The 19650-nt window shown below is 42.2% G+C and overlaps 2 protein-coding genes across 3 annotated transcripts; both read right to left on the bottom strand.

Moving 5' to 3' along the window:
* Positions 1-855: 855 nt before the first annotated feature.
* Positions 856-6595, bottom strand: LOC127767618 (acyl-CoA-binding domain-containing protein 5). Of its 2 annotated transcripts, none has more exons than XM_052293011.1 (5): positions 5021-6595; positions 2471-2576; positions 2281-2369; positions 1931-1992; positions 856-1247 (listed from the first exon to the last, which is right to left on the bottom strand). In XM_052293011.1, exons 1-5 carry the CDS (start codon positions 6445-6447, stop codon positions 1219-1221), a joined length of 1713 nt encoding a protein of 570 aa, XP_052148971.1. In that variant the 5' UTR covers positions 6448-6595; the 3' UTR covers positions 856-1218. The 2 variants fall into 2 exon arrangements, with proteins under 2 accessions (XP_052148971.1, XP_052148972.1); XM_052293012.1 differs by having other exon boundaries at positions 856-1242.
* Positions 6596-8200: 1605 nt separating this feature from the next.
* On the bottom strand, positions 8201-10895 carry LOC127768369 (uncharacterized). The gene is made up of 7 exons (XM_052293929.1): positions 10813-10895; positions 10574-10723; positions 10427-10477; positions 10056-10283; positions 9468-9962; positions 9012-9369; positions 8201-8542 (listed from the first exon to the last, which is right to left on the bottom strand). The coding sequence occupies exons 1-5, from the start codon at positions 10818-10820 to the stop codon at positions 9947-9949; spliced, it is 453 nt and encodes a 150-aa protein (XP_052149889.1). The 5' UTR covers positions 10821-10895; the 3' UTR covers positions 8201-8542; positions 9012-9369; positions 9468-9946.
* Between the last annotated feature and the right edge of the window lie 8755 nt (positions 10896-19650).

Here is a 19650-nt window from a genome sequence, read left to right as displayed (position 1 = left end):
ACGCTCGGGAGGAGGAGACCCAAAGCGGCCGCGAGGCTGGGCGCCACCACAAGCGAAAAAGCGCATCATCGCTTGGCCGGGCGCGAGAGTACAATATGCGGCCGAGGCCGATGCGGTTGCCGCCTTGCCAGAAAAGTTGGCGGTTGCCGAGTCGTGGCGCGCTTGTCCGTCTCTCGTCTCGGCGCGCGCCGGCCTTTGTTAGGCGCGCGGTGCGCCTCTCAGTGGGTTCACGTGCGCCCGCGCCTGCCGCGGCCACGGGCCACGGGGCGCGTTTGACTCGCCGTGCCGCGGCAGCGAGAGATGCAGCTCCCGCTCCCGCCGAATAGCGGAGTAGGCGCGATCGGTAGGGCCGCGCAGGGGTATGGGGCTTCGGCTCCGCGGGGTTTCACTTTCGTGCTATTGACACCGCATGTGACTTGCGTAGTTCGTGGTTGAGAGCGAGCAGGTGCAAACAGTTGAGTTGCATCGGTTCTACGGTCTCAAGTGTTGTGGTCTACGGCACTATGATGCCAAACCTCCAATAGCCACGCTGATTTTCTGAGTCCTGCAGTCCTACTGTCCGAGAGCATATGCCATGGCACGACCCGTGCCCAAGTATTGTTTCTCTGAAGGCAGAGTTTACGTGAGTGAGTGCCACGCGGACCTCTCCCCATCAAGACGCGGGCACAAAATTCCAACTTGTGAAATCCTGATACAGGCATCCAGCCAAGCCTCGGGACTTCGCTGCCTCACGAGTCCATTCTGCTTTATGGGATGGGGTGACCGCGACACGTAACATGCGGTGTCAATAGCACGAAAGTGAAACCCAATACTCAAATGAACCGCACAAATGAAGATAACGTGAAAGCCATGGGATAAAGAATTATGTTCCTTCTGATGAGATTATTTTTCAGTCCTTTCAACTGGTTTTCCAACCACTTCAATTTCTCCTTCCAAACTGCATCGTATCGACATATAATTACGACTCACCAGATGTATTGTTCTACAGACTACACCAGAATACCAGATGATAAGTCTGCTGCTGGCGGAATATACGCAGTAGGACCGGTAGTTACTGATATATACAGTCATATATATACACAAACCAACAACATGACAACACTAATATTAGCACCACAGGAGCACTGTACAAATCTAATCTTATGAGGAAGGCATCAGTAGCGGTCTCAGCAATGGGCTGAAATCACTGATGCAAGAAATCTTCCATGAGTGTTATGTTCATTCAGCAGGGATGTCAGAACTCTGTCCTGAAAAATTTAGTGGCGGGTTGACTTCATGAAATTGATTGACGAAGTAATCAAACAAAAACATACTGAAAATAGAGGAACGGTACACTCCCATTCTTTGACCAGTAGTATGCATAAAAATGCTTATACTATTTTCACACTGAAATGGTATTAGTAGTTTTTTTTTTTCACAAAATTGCTTTAGATATCATTTTCTAAACAAGTTCAGTAATGTAACGATCAAATGCATGCATTGTGATCTGCACCTATGTCTGAAATAGCAAGTAAAAAAAGAATGAGGGATTACTTTGTTTAATTATGGTGTAGAAAAACATTAAATTGGAATTAAATGTTAAAAACAAAGAATGGCTAGCAACTTAGCAAGCACAACACATGCATAGCAGAACTACCACTAATGAAATGCAATATACTCCATAAGTTTTTTTTTTCTTGAACACGCAATGACGCAAGAGATACTCCTTGTAATTTAGTTTTCCTTACAAAATGTGGTAACAAAGTGGAGATCACAGAGAGTGCAGGCAAAAAAAGATAGATAGCTATCAGAAATTAATTTCGCAAATGCACCTGAACCAATCGTAATGCATAAATACATAACACTGGTCACTAATGAATTGCAATATTTTAATTTTAGGAGCCAGATGAAAAAATCCTGGTTTGCTGCCGAAAATATGACAAGCACGTACCTTTCTCTGGGTTAGGGGAACTTGTCAAGTGACTTTCATACATGCCAGTATTGTCTTCATTCCTGCCAAGAAATCCATCAGCAGGAGCAAACCATGGTAATAAACATTAGAAACACTTCTAAATCAAGGTTATCGTACCAGATTGAGTTATACCAGTTGGGACTGGTAGATATTGCCATTGTAAAAAAGAACTGGTACAGCTAAAGAGCCAGGAATTTCATTTAAGATATTCTTATACCAGCACTAACAAATACTACCAGTTAGGATGGCAGGTATATCATCGGTATGGTCAGCCCTGTCAACATTTTGCTACATTCTAGGTTTCACACTACAGTAAATGAGTAAAATACCCTTGACTGTCATGTTTGTTGATTGTATTTGAAGTCATTGTTAAGACAGACCCTCCAGCATCATCACCAGCTTCATGTTCCTTTGTGCCCTAGAGTACAGTATTTAGAAATGATTAGAACAAGTCCAGTCTGGAGTAAAAAACGATGCAATAAACAGAAGTAAAACTTTGGCACCCATAGAAAAACTTACCGAGATATTGTCACCCATCCATCCTGGAATAGCCTCTGACAAAAGATTCATGTATCTTTCCATAGCTGTCTCCGGATACATGTTCCCTAGCTTTTGCCAAGCAGCCCTGAGAGAATAATGCACGATAGTTACGGGTTATCATTACAGACTGCGACTCATATGCAGCTTAACAGAATTGTACAACTCCTACAAACAAATAGCCCACCATCTTGTGTGTCTTTCCTTGTCTATTTACAACTTATAATTTTTCATATAGTCCAACATGCATTCCCTATAATTTCTGGAAACAAAAAATATAAGTAACCAAGTTATATATAGTTACTGCAAGTATAACTCCAGAATTACTTACAGGCATATATGAATATGACTATAGATTGTCAACCAACTTCCATTGCACTACGGCTGTGTTTAGTTCGGCCCAAAGTTTGGAATTTGGTTGAAATTGAAGACGATGTGACTGAAAAGTTGTGTGTGTATGAAAGGTTTGATGTGATGGAAAGTTGGAAGTTTGGAAAAAAACTTTGGAACTAAACAGGGCCTACATAGAAAGCCTTAACATAGAGAGATAGGTGCAAGATGTCAGTGCTGTGATGCTGTCACATCATGTATATTATGTGACCAGCATTCCATATTCTAAAACATCTAGGTTCACACTCAACCAAAGGGTAATTGTTGTGGTTAGATACAGGCCCCGCTCCGCTTTTGGCAGCAACCCATTTAAAGAATCGATATAAAAAGGCTACACAACCAACAAATGAGAGATAAGGTGCTGCGCACATGCAAAACATATGAAAATTCTTTCAATTTTTTCTCATTACTCTCATGGATCATAGGAAATATAGCTGGAATCAGTCATTCAATGGCACATCATAATACCAGCGAAAAAAATTCAACTAGTATTTTTTTTGATAGGGTCCCATTTTGTAAGTATGTGCTACCTCTGCACTCCAAGTATATGATTTTGAATTACATGCAGGCACATATAGAACTAACAGGGGCACTCTATGCAAACAAAAATTGATTAATTGAGAATGTGAAGTGGCAAGTATTTGTGGAAAAACTCATAGTAAAAAGAATAAATGTTCAAAAGTGACAGGAGTACTATAATTTTCTATCACATGCAAGTATGCAACTAACAGGTGGGTCCCACATGTCAAATAAGGGAGACGAAAAGGGGGTAGCCCACCATTTAGGTTGTCATATATAAAGATATTCAGTTAAGATATAATTATTGAATCAACTCAAATGCATCGTTTTAGGTAGCTTTGACAAAATACCTACAGTTCAATGATATTTACTCATATATAATTATGTCCAACAAGAGAAATACCTAGCGTATCAGCATCACAATAACTGCTTATATCATGCATTTGACATTGGATTTTGTCCATTTTTGGATATTCCTAATAGTAGCTACATGATTAGTTACAAAATATCTCGGAGAAGCACTCCAAATTACAAATCTAACTGCATTAAGCATGGAATATTGCAATATGTGTGTCCTGCACTCCTGTCACACTTATATCATGTTGGACATACATAGATGAAGTGTTTGGCCTGTTTATATGAATAACTACCTTGCAGTGCGGCCAAGTAACACTGGATTGATACCTCTAAAAATACTATGCTTTTCATATGCTTTGCTTTGCCTTCACTTGCAACTTATCCCAAAAACTTGATAGATTCTCATGTGAACCACACACCATTATGCATGACAGAAGATCAGCGTATCAGTGACATCCTTACACTATTACACACTATATCACTGGTCTAAGTGCATTATCCCATTGATGATGGACAACTATAATTAATTTATCTTTATCTTCACTGATGATGGACAACTATAATTATCTTATTTTAGCATAAGTTCCTTAAACAATATAAAACAAAAGTGGATCATTTAATGTCCTTGTTTAGATAGCCCAGAAAAGTTAACAGAGGCTTTTTTTCCCCTTAACAAATTAGAGGACAGATTCTCATTGTCTCAAGTCACAACATAAGAAAGGAAAATATTCTTCTAATTTTAACAATCAATTATGCAAAAGATTAAAAACTCCTGCATTATATGAGTCGTTTATTGTTACACAGAGAAGTTATATGTTCCGCTTCAAAATGGGATTCAAAATTTTGAACCAGTTCTTTGGCTCTTTTTTAGGTTTAGCCAAATAGCTAGGACCAAATTTCATACATAAGCGTCATACTAGCCATAAGAAGTCCCAACTAGATCAAACAGACCAGCAGATCAAATGATTCAGTTTTCTAATATGTCAGTACAGTCTATCTACCAACTACCCAGAATTCAGAGTTCAAAGTTCTGTACTTTGGTCTTTTGCCAAAAGGAGGACTAGTTTAAGCTATTTCAGACCAGTATACCTGGTCTGCCTATAAATCACAAGTCCATTGCTGATTACACTCTAGCCAGTGCAAAGTAAGGCATTTGGGTAGTATATTGGTTTTGTTGTCCTTGAACTATATAACCTACCGCAGTTGTGCAGCATACCAAAAAAAAAAAAAAGTTGGAGCTAGAATATCAATGAGAAAAACAATTACCATTTTGCACGAGATGAAGGCCTCAAGGTAAGTGGCTGTGTAGAGTCATAGCATGGACCATCAATGGCAACCTTAAGGAGTCCCTGCAGCTGCAGCTGCACATCACTGTCAAGCTTTGACAGGGCAGCCATCCCGGCGTCACTAGATGCAAACGCTGCTGCCACACCAAACCTCTTTTCTATCTCAGTTCTCTCGATCCCTTCCCACTCCCCAAATTCCATGTCTGTCTCAGTCTCATCTGCGGGCACCCCTTGCAATGTCAATTCCTCCTCAGTCAACTCAGCAATCATTTTGTCACCAGAACTGCTTCCATGGCTAATTTCCACATTGTCGGTATTCCTCCCCACCAGCTCCACTTTAGAAGCCAAACCTTCTTGTTGATCAACCAGATGGAGCTTGCATTTGGCTTCGTCCTTACTCTGAACTTCTTCATGAACATTGACAGCTTGTTCAGAGGATTGTTCTTCTTTAAGTTCCTCTGTTTCTGTCAATGCCACATCAGGAATTGCTATTGGAGCAGTCTCTGCAGCCAATTGATGTTCCTTCTCTTCAATAACTTGCTCTTCTTCCTTCTCAGATAACTCGTCAAGAACCTCTTCAGGAACTGTCTCGGAAGTCAATCCAGATGACCCTGCTTCCATAGCTTGCACCCTCTCCTCCAATCCAGCATCGACAACTTCCGCAGGAGCAGCCAGATCAACCCGATGATGTTGCTTCACATCAATAGCTTCAATAATGCGAACTCCCTGTTGCTCAAATTCCACCTCAGGAACGTCACTCGGAGCTACCTCAGCACCCAGATAATCCGGCCGCTTGATTTCAACAGCCTCAATGATGGGAACACCCTGTTTCTCCAACCCTGTGTCAAGAGCTTCAGTTGGAGCAACCTCGGCGACCAAATCATGCTGCTCCACCCCAACATCCTGCACCTTCCCTTCCTCCAGCGTCACGTCAAATACCTCCCCGGGGGCAGCTTCAACCCCCAACTCATGCGGCTTCACTCCCACGACCTCCGCCACCGCAGCGGCCAAATCGCACCGCTCTTCGCCAACTTGTCCTTCCTCCTCACGTTCCTCCAAAACGGCATCGAGAACAAGCTCCCGAGCGGCCTTCGCGGGAGCCTCCTCTTCCTCCGGCAAGCACTCGAGCTTCCCCTCCGCCGCCGAGGCCCTCCCCACCTCGACCCACCCCTCCGAAACCACGCACTCCCCCGCGCGCGCGCTCTTCACCTCGACCTCATCGACCTCGATGATCCTCTCCTCCTCCACCACCGCCTCCGCCTCCTCCTCCGCGATCACGGCGGCGTGATCGGGCGCGCGGCGGCGGGGATCACTGGCGGTGGCGGCGGACGCCAGCAGCCTGGCCAGCAGGAAGGCGACGAGGAGGGAGGCAGCCGCCGTGAGGAGCAGCTCGTAGAACAGCTCCATGTCGGCGCGGCGCGGTGAGGGGACAGGGCAGCGGCTGCACTCCTCTCTCTCTCGCTTTCGTGTTCGGTTGCGCCGCGGATCGAGGAGGGGGGAAAAGGGAAGGCGGAAAAAGGGTCAGGAGGAGAGACGAAGAGAAGAGGAGAGCGAGACGATCGAGCAACCGGAAGGAGGAGGGTGGGTGTGGGGAGAGTAAAGAAGGTGGGGCGCCAAAGGAAGGCATATTCGGGCGGATACGACCGCCACGGCGGACGACGGGTTGGGGGGTGGGTCCGGTCGCCTCGGAAAAAGTCGCCCTCGGCCTCGCGCGGCCGCGAGCTGCTCGGGGCGGATGGCGATTGTGCCCTGCAGCGCGCGCCGCGCAGGCAGGGGGTTTTTCGTTTGCGTCTCGGGCGCACGTACGTACGCGTCGCGGGGTCGGCTTCGATCGCATGCGTGCCGCGCCGTTTTCCCGGCACAATGTCGCGCGCGCGTTGGGTGCCTCTGGGTCAGGTTGGTGTTCACTGGTCGCTTTCGCGGCTTCGCCGTCGGTTGATGATAAGTTTCGTTTTTTTTAAAGATTAAATTGTATTGGTGGTACACAAACTTATTTAGATGCAATTCAGTACATAAATTTGTAAAATACTTATCTCAGTACACAAACTTATCTAGTTTGTGCGGAATACTTATCTCAGTACACAAACTTATCTAGTTTGTGCGGACGAAAACCAAAATAACTTAACAATGTTAATTTTACGAAGCTGATGTTGATTAGGATGTGATGTGCGTACATGTAGTGAGTATGCATAAGACATGCAATATTTATAAATTTGATCTCTAATTTATCCTTTATCATGGAAATGATGAATTTCATATATTTCTAACACTTATATCATTGTTCAGTTTTTTTCTTTATCTTTTTCTACTACCACTATATTCCATTCTATTTTTTATTGAAGATGGGTATGTCTAGCAGTAACCTTCTCAGATATATATTTACATAGTATCCTAATTAGCCCCTAAATCAATAAGACTAGCCATGTAGTATCCTTTTCACATTCCTTCACACGCACCAGATAAGTTCATGCACTAAAATGAGCATTTTGCAAGTTCGTGCACTAGATTGTACCCACCTGACAAATTCGTGTACCGGTGATGCAATTTACTCTAAAACAAAAGTAGTATATATAAATATTAGTAGAGATTAATCTTTTCTTTTCCTTTTTAGCAACAGCTCCTTCCCTTTCCATTAAGGAAAAGCATCAGTTCAGCAACCGGAGAAATCAACAAAACCTGGAAAGAACAACTTGAGAATTGCACAACAAAAAAGTGCCATCCCACCGATCTGTGCATTCCCCAGATCACTAGTTGAAACAAGTCCATCAAGTTCACCATAGAGACTATAGAATCTGTACGTCTAAGCAACTAGAAAAGCTAAACAGAAAAGACCCGCTACACAATGCATTGCTTGGACACGAAGACCGGTTCTTGAGGCTGCTTCAGTATCCCTTTCCTCCTGCTCACTTCATCTCTGCAACTTCATGTCTCCAGCCGGTTCATCCCTAGTCTCCATCCGAACATGCAGCTGCAATACCAACAACAATCAGAGGTCGTTTTTTTTTCCTATCCAAGCACCTAACAGATGTTGGGTGTTAAGGGCATTTTCGAAACCAAAAGTACAAATTAATCATTATAGCTTTTTTTTAGAACTAGGAGAGCGGTGCTCCCCCATTTCCTTTAAAAGAAAGGATAGCATTCTTACAAGGAGGTCCGACAAAAGAAAATAAGACCATACGGCCATTTCTCCCCCACCCCACCCCAACCAGGCGCCATCCCACCATGGCTGGGGATGAGGAGCCAAAACAAGTTCAGTATCTCTCTAGCAGCTATGAAGAGAAAACAAAAATGGCTAACCATAGCCCAAAAGAAAAGGCCCGAACATGGCCACAGACGGCCTTTCTTTCCCAGTAACCAGAAAGAACTTTGTATTTTTGATTTCTCCAGCCAAATTCAAAAGCAGAACACAGAACCATTCACATCATACTGTCCACACTCCATAGCCATGGTGGAGTCTCCTTTCACTCTTGTAATCTTCTTGTTTTGGGGCTCCATCCTTGATCTGCAAAATGGACCAATTTTCGATGGTATGAGCTATCTGAAAAATTACATCAACAGGATCATTCGGAGGTAAATTCTCAAAACAAGCTTTATTTCTAATTTTCCATATGCTCCATAATACTGCAGCAACCCCTACTGGAACCAGATTTCTGTTCCTTTTGGAAAAACTTTTCAACCAATCCCCCATTAGGTTCTGCATCCCCACAGGTGCACCACATGCAAACACACAATGGATAGTGCTCCAAACAAATCTTGTTATACTACACTGGAGAAAAAGTTAGTCTGTACTTTCTTTGTTATTGCACAACTGACATTTGTTTTTGCCCTTTTTCCATCCTCTTCTAATGAGATTATCTTTTGTTAGTATACTGTTTTTAAGAGCCAACCAAATAAAGACTTTAATTTTTACTGGGATCTAGAATTTCCAAATCCTCTTAAAAGCATAATTATGCATATACTTGGGAGAGTACCTAAACCTTTTGACCCAAATCGGCCAACTTCGAATTCATTGGCTCCAGCTCATTTTGCTCTTCAAAGGCGTCGGCCATGCGGGTCAACATTGTTGGGCATTGTGCGTAGAGCACAAGAACAACCTCATTTTTATCATCTGGATGTGAATAAGAGTTACGGTGCATGCGGGGCTCTTCACCATCCTGGGTAGGGCAGTAACGCAGAAGTCGGTTGCCACCTATGCTTTGCAACACATTGTTGGCAATTGCGCGCACAAGCCAGTCAGCAGTGCTTGCCTTAGATATATCATTGTACACATCCACTTTGGATTGTTTCAATACCAGCATTCTGTTGTAAAATTCTAGAAAAACATATTTCCTGCAATAAAAATAACAATGGGTGAATTGTAAGTTTGGAACAAAAGAAAAATAAATTCTCAGCACAGAAGAATGGAGTTAGGAATGGAAGAGACATACCTGTTATTGAAAGGAACATGAGCTGGGTGATTTTTCAGCCGGTACTCTTTGTCATATGTCATATCAGCATTCATCAGGTCAAGCAAATGAGTTAGATCGTCAGGTTGAGGAACTCCTGGTGCTGAAAGGGAGAATATTGTTTGGAGCACTTTTGACACATTTTTCCAATCAGATTTCACTTTCTCTTCATTGATCCCTTTTGCGAATTTGGTACGGCGCACTCTTGCATAACCTGTGGTTGGTTCAACCACAAGGTCATCCACTGTTAGAGTAGTACTAAGAAACTCTCCACAGTCATGTTGATCTGACACTGTGTGAATCAATGATGCAATGAATAACAAAAGCTTCTCGTTTGCTTTACTGTATTGGTTGGGTGAGTTTGGGTCACACCCAATTTCATACTCTACGGTAATTAGAGGTTGCATTCTGCAGAACTCCTCAGCACTAATCAGCTTCTTCCCACTCCATGTATCAGCGAATTAAGACAATGGGAAGCTGAAATTACACAAAATTTATCAGTAATTTCATCAAAATAACCAATGTATAGAGTAAATAGCACAAATTGCATCCACGACCTGAACATATTACCTTGCTACTTCCTCCTCATCCTTGGTGGAAGAACTTGTCACTTCCTTCTCATCCTTAGTGGAAGAACTTGTCACTTTCTCCTCAGTGGAAGAAGTAGTGAAGCCGCGGACCATGGGCCGAAAGGGGTCACGCCCAATTTCAGTGATCAGCTGTGGTACTTTGAAAAGCTTGTCAGCTCTGATCACCTTTTTCTTACTCCATGGGTAAAAAGAGTCAGATGATGAGCAGCTGAAATTATAGAGAAGACATCAGTGATTCAACAAATCTACCTCTACAAATCAAGACTTGCACAAATTGCATCCTAGACAAGGACAAATTAAATTTTCATTTGGCCCTCAAGATTCTGATGTGCCAGCAAGTTCGGGGCGCACCCAAATTCATTGTCCAACATTTTCCGCTCCTGTTCATCCTCAGATTTCAAGCTGTTGATATCACAGAAAATCTATGAGTAATTTCATCAAAATAACCAATGTATAAAGTGAATTGCACAAAGTGTGTCCTCAACCTAGACATATTACCTTTTTCCTTCCTCCTCAACAGGAAAACTGGCAAAGCTGCGGACCGTAGGCCAAAAGGGTTCGTGCCCAATTTCAGTGAATTTGCGAAACAGTTTAGCTCCGATCAACTTTTTCTCACACCGAGGTTCAGCAAAATAAGACAACGGGAAACTGAAATAGAGAAGCCTTCAGTGATTCAACAAATCTACCTCTACGAATCAAGACTTGCACAAATTGCATCCTAGACCTGGACAAATTACCTTTCCATTTCCCCTTCACGATTTGGAAATGTCAGCCAGCTTCGGGTGCAGACAATTTCATTCTTCAAAACCAGCTTCTCCTGTTTCTCTTCAGATTTCTCCCTGTTGATATCACAGAAAATCTATCAGTGATTTTATCAAAAAAAAAAACAGTGCAGAAAGTGAATTGCATAAAGTGCGTCTTGTCCTGGACAACCTCGCCTCCTCCTCAATAGCGAAGCTGCGGAACATAGGTTGAAAGGAGGTCAATATCGGGAGTGGACGACGGCAAAAAAACCCTGAAGAAACCGCCGTCTCGGTACCCAAGGCGACTTGGCGCGCCGCCGCCGTTTCCTCCGCCGAGGAGAGCCTCCGGGCCGCCGCCGTTTCCGCCACCGAGGAGAAACACCAGGCCGCCGCCGTTTCGATCGTCGAGCGCAGCGACCTCCACGACCGCGACCAGGAGAGCAGCCGGCCGGCAATGCCGGCTGCACCGTGCGCTCGACCCATGGAATGGCTAGGGTTTCTTCTTCTGGTAGCTTGGTACGTGGGGTTTTGCTTGAGCAATGGCTTCGCGACGGCGGAAGGTTGTGGAATCCCAGAATTTGGGCACAACAATCGTCGGAGTATTGAACACCGGTTTTCTATTCAACTTGAGCCGTCCGATCGTGCAATCCAATGGCCCATATCCAAAGTACAATCCCGCAATATGCCTCCCCCACACCGCGCAATGCCTCCCCACACCGCACTCGCTCGGGGTAGTACGCGAGTAACGCGACCGATGGTCCTCAACAGGGGTGAAAACGGATCCGATCCGATCCGATCCGAATCCGTTTGAAACGAGAATATGATATTGATTTTTAGAAATTCAGCGAATATGGATGCGAATATGGATAGTATAATATGAATGCGGATGAGAATACGGTATCTCTAAAATCCGTCAGATGCGGTATCTGATAGGTTGTTTGCTGGATAATCCAAAATTATGAACCCATGTAACCACTCTATCTATTGCATATAACATAAGTTGGTCCATCCAATGGCCTAATTCATCAATTAACCTAGATTGCTTAGTCTGAGGCTTTAATCGTCTCATGTCATATTTGCGTAGCTGTATTATTACATTATGGACATCATGTATTCATGTTGTTTAGCACTTAAACACATAATTATTACAATAGATCGTTTATTAACTATTGTATTATTGTTCATTGCGCTGCTAACTTGATGTATTGATTGCATACAAACGTAACATCCAATAAATTTAATATGTTTCCGAACTGATTCCGCACCATTTCTGACATCCGAAACAATCCACTCCACATCCGCATCGCACCCATTCCGAATCTGCTTAAAATTTAGGATATGGTATGACCACTATCCGTCCGAATTCAAGTCATCAAACAAACAGAATAAAATATCCAATGCCTCGAGAGAAGAATATTGGAGATATTGTTGAGCCTTTAGCCTGCTAGTCAACTTCAACCTGAGATGTGCCCGTCAAACCACTCGAAGGCGGCAACCAGATGAGATGCGCCCGTCAAGCCACTCGAAGGCGGCGACCAGATGTGTTACATATTCAGGAGACTTGATAAAAATAGCTAAAGATCTACATCATCTCAAATATTCTTAACTCATACTCATGTGAATCTAGTTTCCAGGATGTGCACTAGATTCACACTTTCATCTTAAACATGGTTATACATAGCAAACACAGATAAGATGAAAGAGATCTAAAATTTACAACTACTTTAGAGATACATAGGCCGACCGGCTAAATAAATATATGAGAGAACAACGAAAGCTTGAATCGGCGTATACCCCCATTAAGTTCAAGTCATAGAAGAAGTAGTCGATTACCCGCATCACTCAAAAGACTAAATCTACAACCTACAAGCAAATGGTTAATCCAATAGCAAGAGTCAGTACATTATTAGAAATAATGTACTGGCAAGCACCGAGGCAAGCCTAACACTCTACTTGCAAGGCATATAATCAAGGAAGGCATAAGGCATAATATGGTTCTTTTAGCAATAAAGCAAGTTTTATTTGCGTAAAACATATCCAAATCAGATTTGCTTTCAAATAAATTTCAGCAAGCTAGTACTTAGCATATGGGCATCAAAGTAGACATTAATCATGTATAAATATGCACCTCATTGCCATCTATGGGAGCAAGGAGATTATTCTCAAATCTCAAACATAATTTGAAGGTAATTTTCAGCATTTAGAATAATAAACATAAGTCTATACTCAATATATATCTACACGCCGCTCATGACCGCGAGCACGGCTAATCGATTAGTTTTTACTCTGCAGAGTTTTTACACTTCACCCACATGATGCGAAATAATAATCATGCAAGAGCATGGCACACGATACATAAGTACCCGATTTATTACTCGCAACAAAACTTTTCCAAAATTCATGATTTAGCCTTACACCAGCACGATACGTGTCTCTCCATCCTAAGCCACACACGTTATATGACCTAGAACCGTTAAGTGGCGGGCCCACGCCTTAAACTTAACGCTGTGGTGACGGACACAACGGGAACCCACCACATGGCACAATACCGTTAAATTGGACAGACTTAGTCACCTAAACTACCACGTCGGGGTAAATAAGAAGTTCCTCTGAGTTATCCGAACTCATACACACCGGCCTACCAGAATGTAAGGCTAAATCATAAATGATTTACTAAGTTTAGGCTATCCCATACTAATACATGTGGTTGTACTGTATACGAAATGAACTGACATTGAGTGAAGTCCTTAGGTCGTTTTGGGCACACTCTCCCCCTATCGATACCCAACTAATCACCATATATGCACGACTTGAGGCCCAAACCTAAAATCCATGTTTTTCATCATTTTATTTATCAAAATTATAAGTATTAAAGATCTGTCCAGATTATTTCAAAATCAATTTTCATGTTTGTAATGAGCCCATAATGACAAGGAAGACCATTCTAAGTATGGCTAAGCATTATAGTAATCTAGTGACACCAAAACTCATATATAAAGTGGTATAGTCATATTGTTCCTAAGGTTAGGAATAAGGGATATGGATATATGTGGGGTTAAGGTGATAATGCAAGCAATAGGAGTTTGTCTAACAAGTTTAACAAAATTTTAATTTAATAGTGTACAATCGACATGCAAGATTTGCAAACATTTTCAATAACCTCCAAAACATAGGTTCAAAGTGATCAAAGAGAGAGGGAGGTGGGACTTGCCTTGTAACTGAAAAAAGTCAGCACCTAAATCACTTCTTCACCGTTTAAGCAATCATCTATACATTACAAAGTACACGTTATGCAATTAAACACCGAATTATGCGAAAAATCCAAAATGCTCTAAAATGCATGATTTGTGCAGAGTGGATATGTACTGGTCTAAGATGAATTTAGGTGAAAGAATTTCTATTTTATCTCTTTTTATTTGTGAATTATGAATTTTAGAAGTTTGCTCGGTATAGGGTGGTATTTACCTAGGTAGTGTTATAAAATATTTTTGCAAAGTGATGTTTATTAAGTTTGACTTCACAGAGGTGTAAAGAAGTGTTTTCTAAGACTAACATATTTGGTTTCACAATTTTTGGAGTTAGTATGAATTCTTTATGTATTTTACAAGTTATAACGTGTTGTAGGTGTATAGTGTTCTATATGCACATGGCTTTGGTATTTGAAGTCCAGAACTTATTCTACTTTCATTGTGATGAATGAAGCAAATAATTTTTTTAACTAATCTATCCTTAGCTCACAAGTTTAGGACCTTTATTATTTTAGTTCATATTTTATAATCTAGAGGGATTCTATATGGATGACTTTATAAATATTAAACTAGGAATTATTATGAGTAAAATGTACCAAGTTTTGGTGGAAGGGGATGGATCTATGGCTCCACTGGTCCTAACAAGTTTTATTTGGATTTATTTAGAGCTACCATGCATACATATATATTAATATGTATTGTTAACCACTATTATGTGTTTAGTACCTATACTACCAAATTAAAGTTTAGAGCTATGGTCTGAACAGAGGGTGCCATATTTCACTCTACTAGGTTGAAGTATATTACTTGCTGGCTCTATAGAAATTTGGTTCACTTCATTTAGACTAAAGATGAATTTTCTACAAATTTTACAATGTAAGGTATGCTACATGTTGCTTATTCTTTACATAAATGCTTGGGGGTTTTTATTATACTGTAAGTATGTCTTTTTATTTTATAACATTAAAGTGCACAACTCTATTATTATACAGGAATTGAGTTTACTCAAAAAGGATCTTAAGATGAATTTTATATGAATTTATAAAGTTCAGCTTATCTAAAACTAATCATTTTAAAGATAATAGTTTTAGAGGCATTTGATGCAAAGCAGGTATACCTTTTTATTTCATTTTACAGGAGAGCATAAGTTTGTGATTATGTGGAATGTGAGTTTACCCCAAAATAAGTTGGGAGTGAATTTTCCATGTATTTTATAAGTTTGTGCATGCTTTATGTGTGATTTAACTTAGATGAATTTTAAAAACAAAGTTTGTACTGTAAGTGCAGGTTTTTATTCCATAACATTAAAGTTCGTACTTTATTGAGTTCACAGAAATTTGTTTCACCTCAAAATGAGCTATAATGCATTTTATATGTATTTTACAAGTTTGTGCATTTTTCTTTTACAAGTTTGTACTGTATTAGTTTGAGTATTTCTTTAACATTTCTCAGATTTTGAAAGGATGGCAGTGAGAGACCAATATGCAAAAAGATCCCTGAGGTTTCTATAAATTAATCCGCGGTCCTAGGCCCTACATGTAAGTGACTAGTGCTTTACGCTTTAAACCCTAAGCTTTTGATTTACTACAAGACAAGGTCCTTGTCTTCAACCTCCAGAAGCCGATGGACAGGGAGGAGTGGTCGTGAGCTTGGCGAGCTCGCCGGCGGCGATAGGTGGCTCGGCTGACGTTGGGTTAAAAATATAATGGGTATCCTACGTCCTTTCGAACCCGTCGATGTCTCTCTTGCAAGCTCCAGTGGTCGGAATCGAAGGTGACGGCGGCGTAAGCGGCGGCTGTGCTCGGGAGCTTGGTGCATGTGAAGCTAGAAACTGTTTAAGACAAAAAGGATGCATGCATGTGAGTCTGCAGGGCTCCTGGGTGCTCACCGAAGCTCGGACGAGGTACGGGTAGGCCTGGATAGCGACGACAGTCCAGGGATGTCCCGGCGGCGGTGCGGAGCTCCAGGAAGACGGCGACGGCTCGATCCACACATAAAATTGACATGCATGTGTGTCGAAGAGGTTAGTGAGGTCTGAGGGATGTTCCACACGCGAGGAATTGGAGAATGGCGTACCGGATAAGAAGGAATCGGCGACGGCAACGATTGGCCGGAGCCGGAGAAGACGAAGGCGATCTCCTTCCATGGAGCATCAATCTTGGGGATTCTTGAGGGGTTTGGAGAGGACCTCGAGGGGAAGATGTTGGCGCGACGGCTCGGCCGGATTCGCTCCACAGCAGCCGGGACAGCGACGAGGTCGTGGCGGCGTCGCTCCGGGCGTGCTCCAGGGCGTCGTCGGCGAGGCTCGCGTTCCCGTCGATCCGCTGCATCAAATGGGATCATACTTAAAGGAATGAAATCGGCGTGGAGTGGTGATAATGGAACGCAAGAGAAGAGGAAACGACCGCGGCTTAATGGCGCTGGAGACGGTCGTCATCATCACGGCTGGCGGCGAGATTGAAGGCGAGGAGAGCAGCTAGAGCTTTCTTCCTCGGTTCTCTCGGCACAGGATTGTTAATGGTGGAGAGACGACGCGGTCTGGGAGATTAGAGGGCGAGGTTTGGCGTTTTGAGGGCGTGGATCGACGCGCCCAGCTCTCAGTCTCTCTCGCTCGCCTGTTTCTCTGGTCTGCTGGGCAGGTAGAGCGGTGGAGGAGATGGACAGGGCGTGGGCGAGCCAGGGAGGCTGCCAGGTGGGCCCAGGTTGGTGTAAGCTAAGTGGGTGTGAGGGATAGGTAAGAAGCTGGGTGAACTCGATTTAGAATGATTTTTTCCAGGTTTATTTCTCTCCTCCACTTTTGTTAATTCATAGATTAATTTGTGGTTGGGGAGACTCCCGGTCGGGCGTCCGATCGGAAGGGGCCAAAATTACTTTAAATTGAATTTTCTTTTAAATTATTTATTTAAATCATGATCCGATTGTACCATTAAATTTGTTATAATTAAATCTTCAAGATAAGACCACACATGGATATATTCCGACGAAAAATTTTTTAGCTTATTATTGAATTATTTTTAAATGTTTCACCAGATATATCGAAATTGTTTCACTAAGTATATCGAAAATGTTTCACTCGTTTAAATCGAGTGTTGTTTCACCTTATATAAAAACAATGTTTCAGCAAATAGCGAAAGAATGTTTCAGTTCACTGCAACATTAGATCTATACATAGTGAAACATTATGAGTACACTAGTTGAAATATTTTTCGGTGGAACAAAAAATAAATCAAATTCCCTTAATAGGGGGTTTCCAAAATATGTGGGTTTTTTGTTGCAATGGAATGTTTCGTTCACTGTAACATTAGATCTATACATAGTGAAACATTGTGGGTACACTAGGTGAAACATTTTTCGTGGAACAAAAAATAAACCAAATTTCCTTAATAGAGAGTTTCCAAAATATGTGGGGTTTTTTTTTGCAAAAAAGTATTTTAATTCACTGTAACATTAGATCTATAAATAGTAAAACATTATAAATACAATAGGTGAAACATATTTTCTTTGAAAAAAAGGAAGGGAGAAGTGGGTGGGCCCAACAGCAACCACATGGGGGAGAGGCGCGCCCGGGGGGCGCCCGATCCGGCTCCCCCCGCGCCGGGTGACCGAGGTAAAGCATTATCGATTTGTGGTGCAGATCAATTCATGTGGATTTTACTGGAGGTAGATGAAGATACCTAGATTCCATTTTCTTTGGTTGCACCTAAATACTATGGATAGATTACTCACGGAAATTAGGAGAAGATGGGCTCATTGGAGACTAGTTTGAATTTTTAGAAAACCTAAACAGAGGAAATAATTTTTTTAAAAAATATTTTTATTCATGATAATTAACCTAGTATTTGAATAAATTATTTCTCCTATACACTTCCATGCAGTTAAATGCACTTTGTTTTAAGTGTGTTTTTAGCCGATTGAGAATTATAATTAGTCTATTATTTGACTGGTTTGACTGATTTATTTGAGGTATCAAATTTAGTTACTAAAATTGTAACAAAATTGCAGTGAGTTGTATATGTTAAGTAGAGCCCACATGAATTTTCCCATGATTTTATCTTCCACGGATTATTTTAGATAATTAGCAAGACTTATCTCTTATATGTGTTTCTGTCGACGTTGGATGTCGCGATTCCGGTATTTGCATAGTATGGGGATCATTGGTACTAGGATATACGCGAGACTGAGGTAAAAGAGACAGAGACGAGGATTTTTATACAGGTTCTGGCCCCTGAATTGTCAGGTAATAACCCTACATCCTGTTGGCCGAAGCCGGTCGTTGCTCTTATTCATCATAATCACACCAGTACAATATTTGGGGTAGCCTATCTAACTGTTGTCGACATGGCGGTCTGAAGGTCTGACTCGTAGTCGACAACAGGGCAGTCTTCCTCCTCGAATCCGTGCCCGGCGAGAACAGAGATAACACCTTCGTCTCTCCTGACAGTATCCGGAGACACCGTAGGGGACTAGCCATGCTTATCCCTAAAGTCGATATCCGGTGTGATGTCTTGGCGTATGTTGGCTTGTATGTTGTGGCTTCTGTTGTTCCGTAGATTGTGGTGGGTGTCGATTGTGAGGTGTCCCCTCTCCTCCTAGGGGACCTTGTATTTATACCCATAGGTGTCCCCTTGTCCAAGTAGAACTAGGGAAACCAATATGGATACAATCCGAGTAGTCCTTGTCGTTTCCATATAGAACTCTGGTTGTCTTTCCTTATCTGGAACTCCTCCTATATCCAAAGGTTGTTTCCGTATAGGACATGGTATGTGGTGAGTCCTACCGAGATTTAATCAACTACTATTAGGTATGTGGTATCCATAACCCTAACAGTAGCCCCCGACTTCAATGCAAATAAACGAATTCATATTCTCAACCGCGCGCAGACCTTGGAGTAACTGTTATCGAGCTCATGTGACCGTTCTCGGTGAGTTCAGAGATAACGCTAGACTTCCTTTATCAGCCTCGTGCGGGCACCTAAAGGGTTTGTCTGAGTCAATCTCCGACGCCAACAAGAAAGTATAGAACATGCGACTAAGTCTCCCGTCTTGCTGTAATCGAGAATTTGGATTGAAGTCAAGAAATTTTATCTCGGCGGGTACACCATTTCTTCATTCCGTATTCCTTGTCGAGATCCACCAACCGTTCTCGAGTAATCGAGTAGGCGTAGAATCTGCGACGGAGCCTTGTCAACATTTGTCGTACTCGCCTTAATCGATCTTGGTGTAGAACCATAGAGACATGAAGTCTTCGACAATGTCGAATAGAATTTTCCTGAAATCAATACTCAGAAAAGAATATTAGATAGAAATAGCCCCCAAGCGAATGCTCAAAGGATGACATGTTATAATATGTATGGAAAACCGGAAATGAATTAAACTTACAGACCAATGTTTTGTATATGAGCGTCTACTCTTTTACCGACTTCGATCAGTCAGTTTGTTGAGTTATACACTCTCCCTAGCCCCCAGCCTTGTCGTCGGATAATCGTTCTCGGAGGATAAGGCTCTTGGACCTTTGACCTGCCTCGGTTGAACAAGCACTGATCCTAGCCCCCAGCCGTGAAGTTGGAAAACCCAATTTCCGATTA

This window comes from Oryza glaberrima, chromosome 3 (genome assembly GCF_000147395.1).
Source record: "Oryza glaberrima chromosome 3, OglaRS2, whole genome shotgun sequence".
Taxonomy (NCBI): Eukaryota; Viridiplantae; Streptophyta; class Magnoliopsida; order Poales; family Poaceae; genus Oryza; species Oryza glaberrima.
Note: the sequence above shows the minus strand (reverse complement) of the source record. Positions and strands in the feature narration are given on the sequence as shown.

What these genes read in the sequence shown, in the direction of transcription:
- LOC127767618 (XM_052293011.1), bottom strand. Translation starts at nt 6,447, where the DNA reads ATGGAGCTGTTCTACGAGCTGCTCCTCACGGCGGCTGCCTCCCTCCTC. An exon ending in AACAAACATGACAGTCAAGG is followed by an intron (nt 1,993 to 2,280) that starts GTATTTTACTCA and finishes ATTTCTTGGCAG; the next exon opens with GAATGAAGACAATACTGGCA. An exon ending in TTCCCCTAACCCAGAGAAAG is followed by an intron (nt 1,248 to 1,930) that starts GTACGTGCTTGT and finishes TAAATTTTTCAG; the next exon opens with GACAGAGTTCTGACATCCCT.
- LOC127768369 (XM_052293929.1), bottom strand. An exon ending in GTTGAGGAGGAAGGAAAAAG is followed by an intron (nt 10,478 to 10,573) that starts GTAATATGTCTA and finishes TGATATCAACAG; the next exon opens with CTTGAAATCTGAGGATGAAC. An exon ending in ATGTTGGACAATGAATTTGG is followed by an intron (nt 10,284 to 10,426) that starts GTGCGCCCCGAA and finishes CTATAATTTCAG; the next exon opens with CTGCTCATCATCTGACTCTT.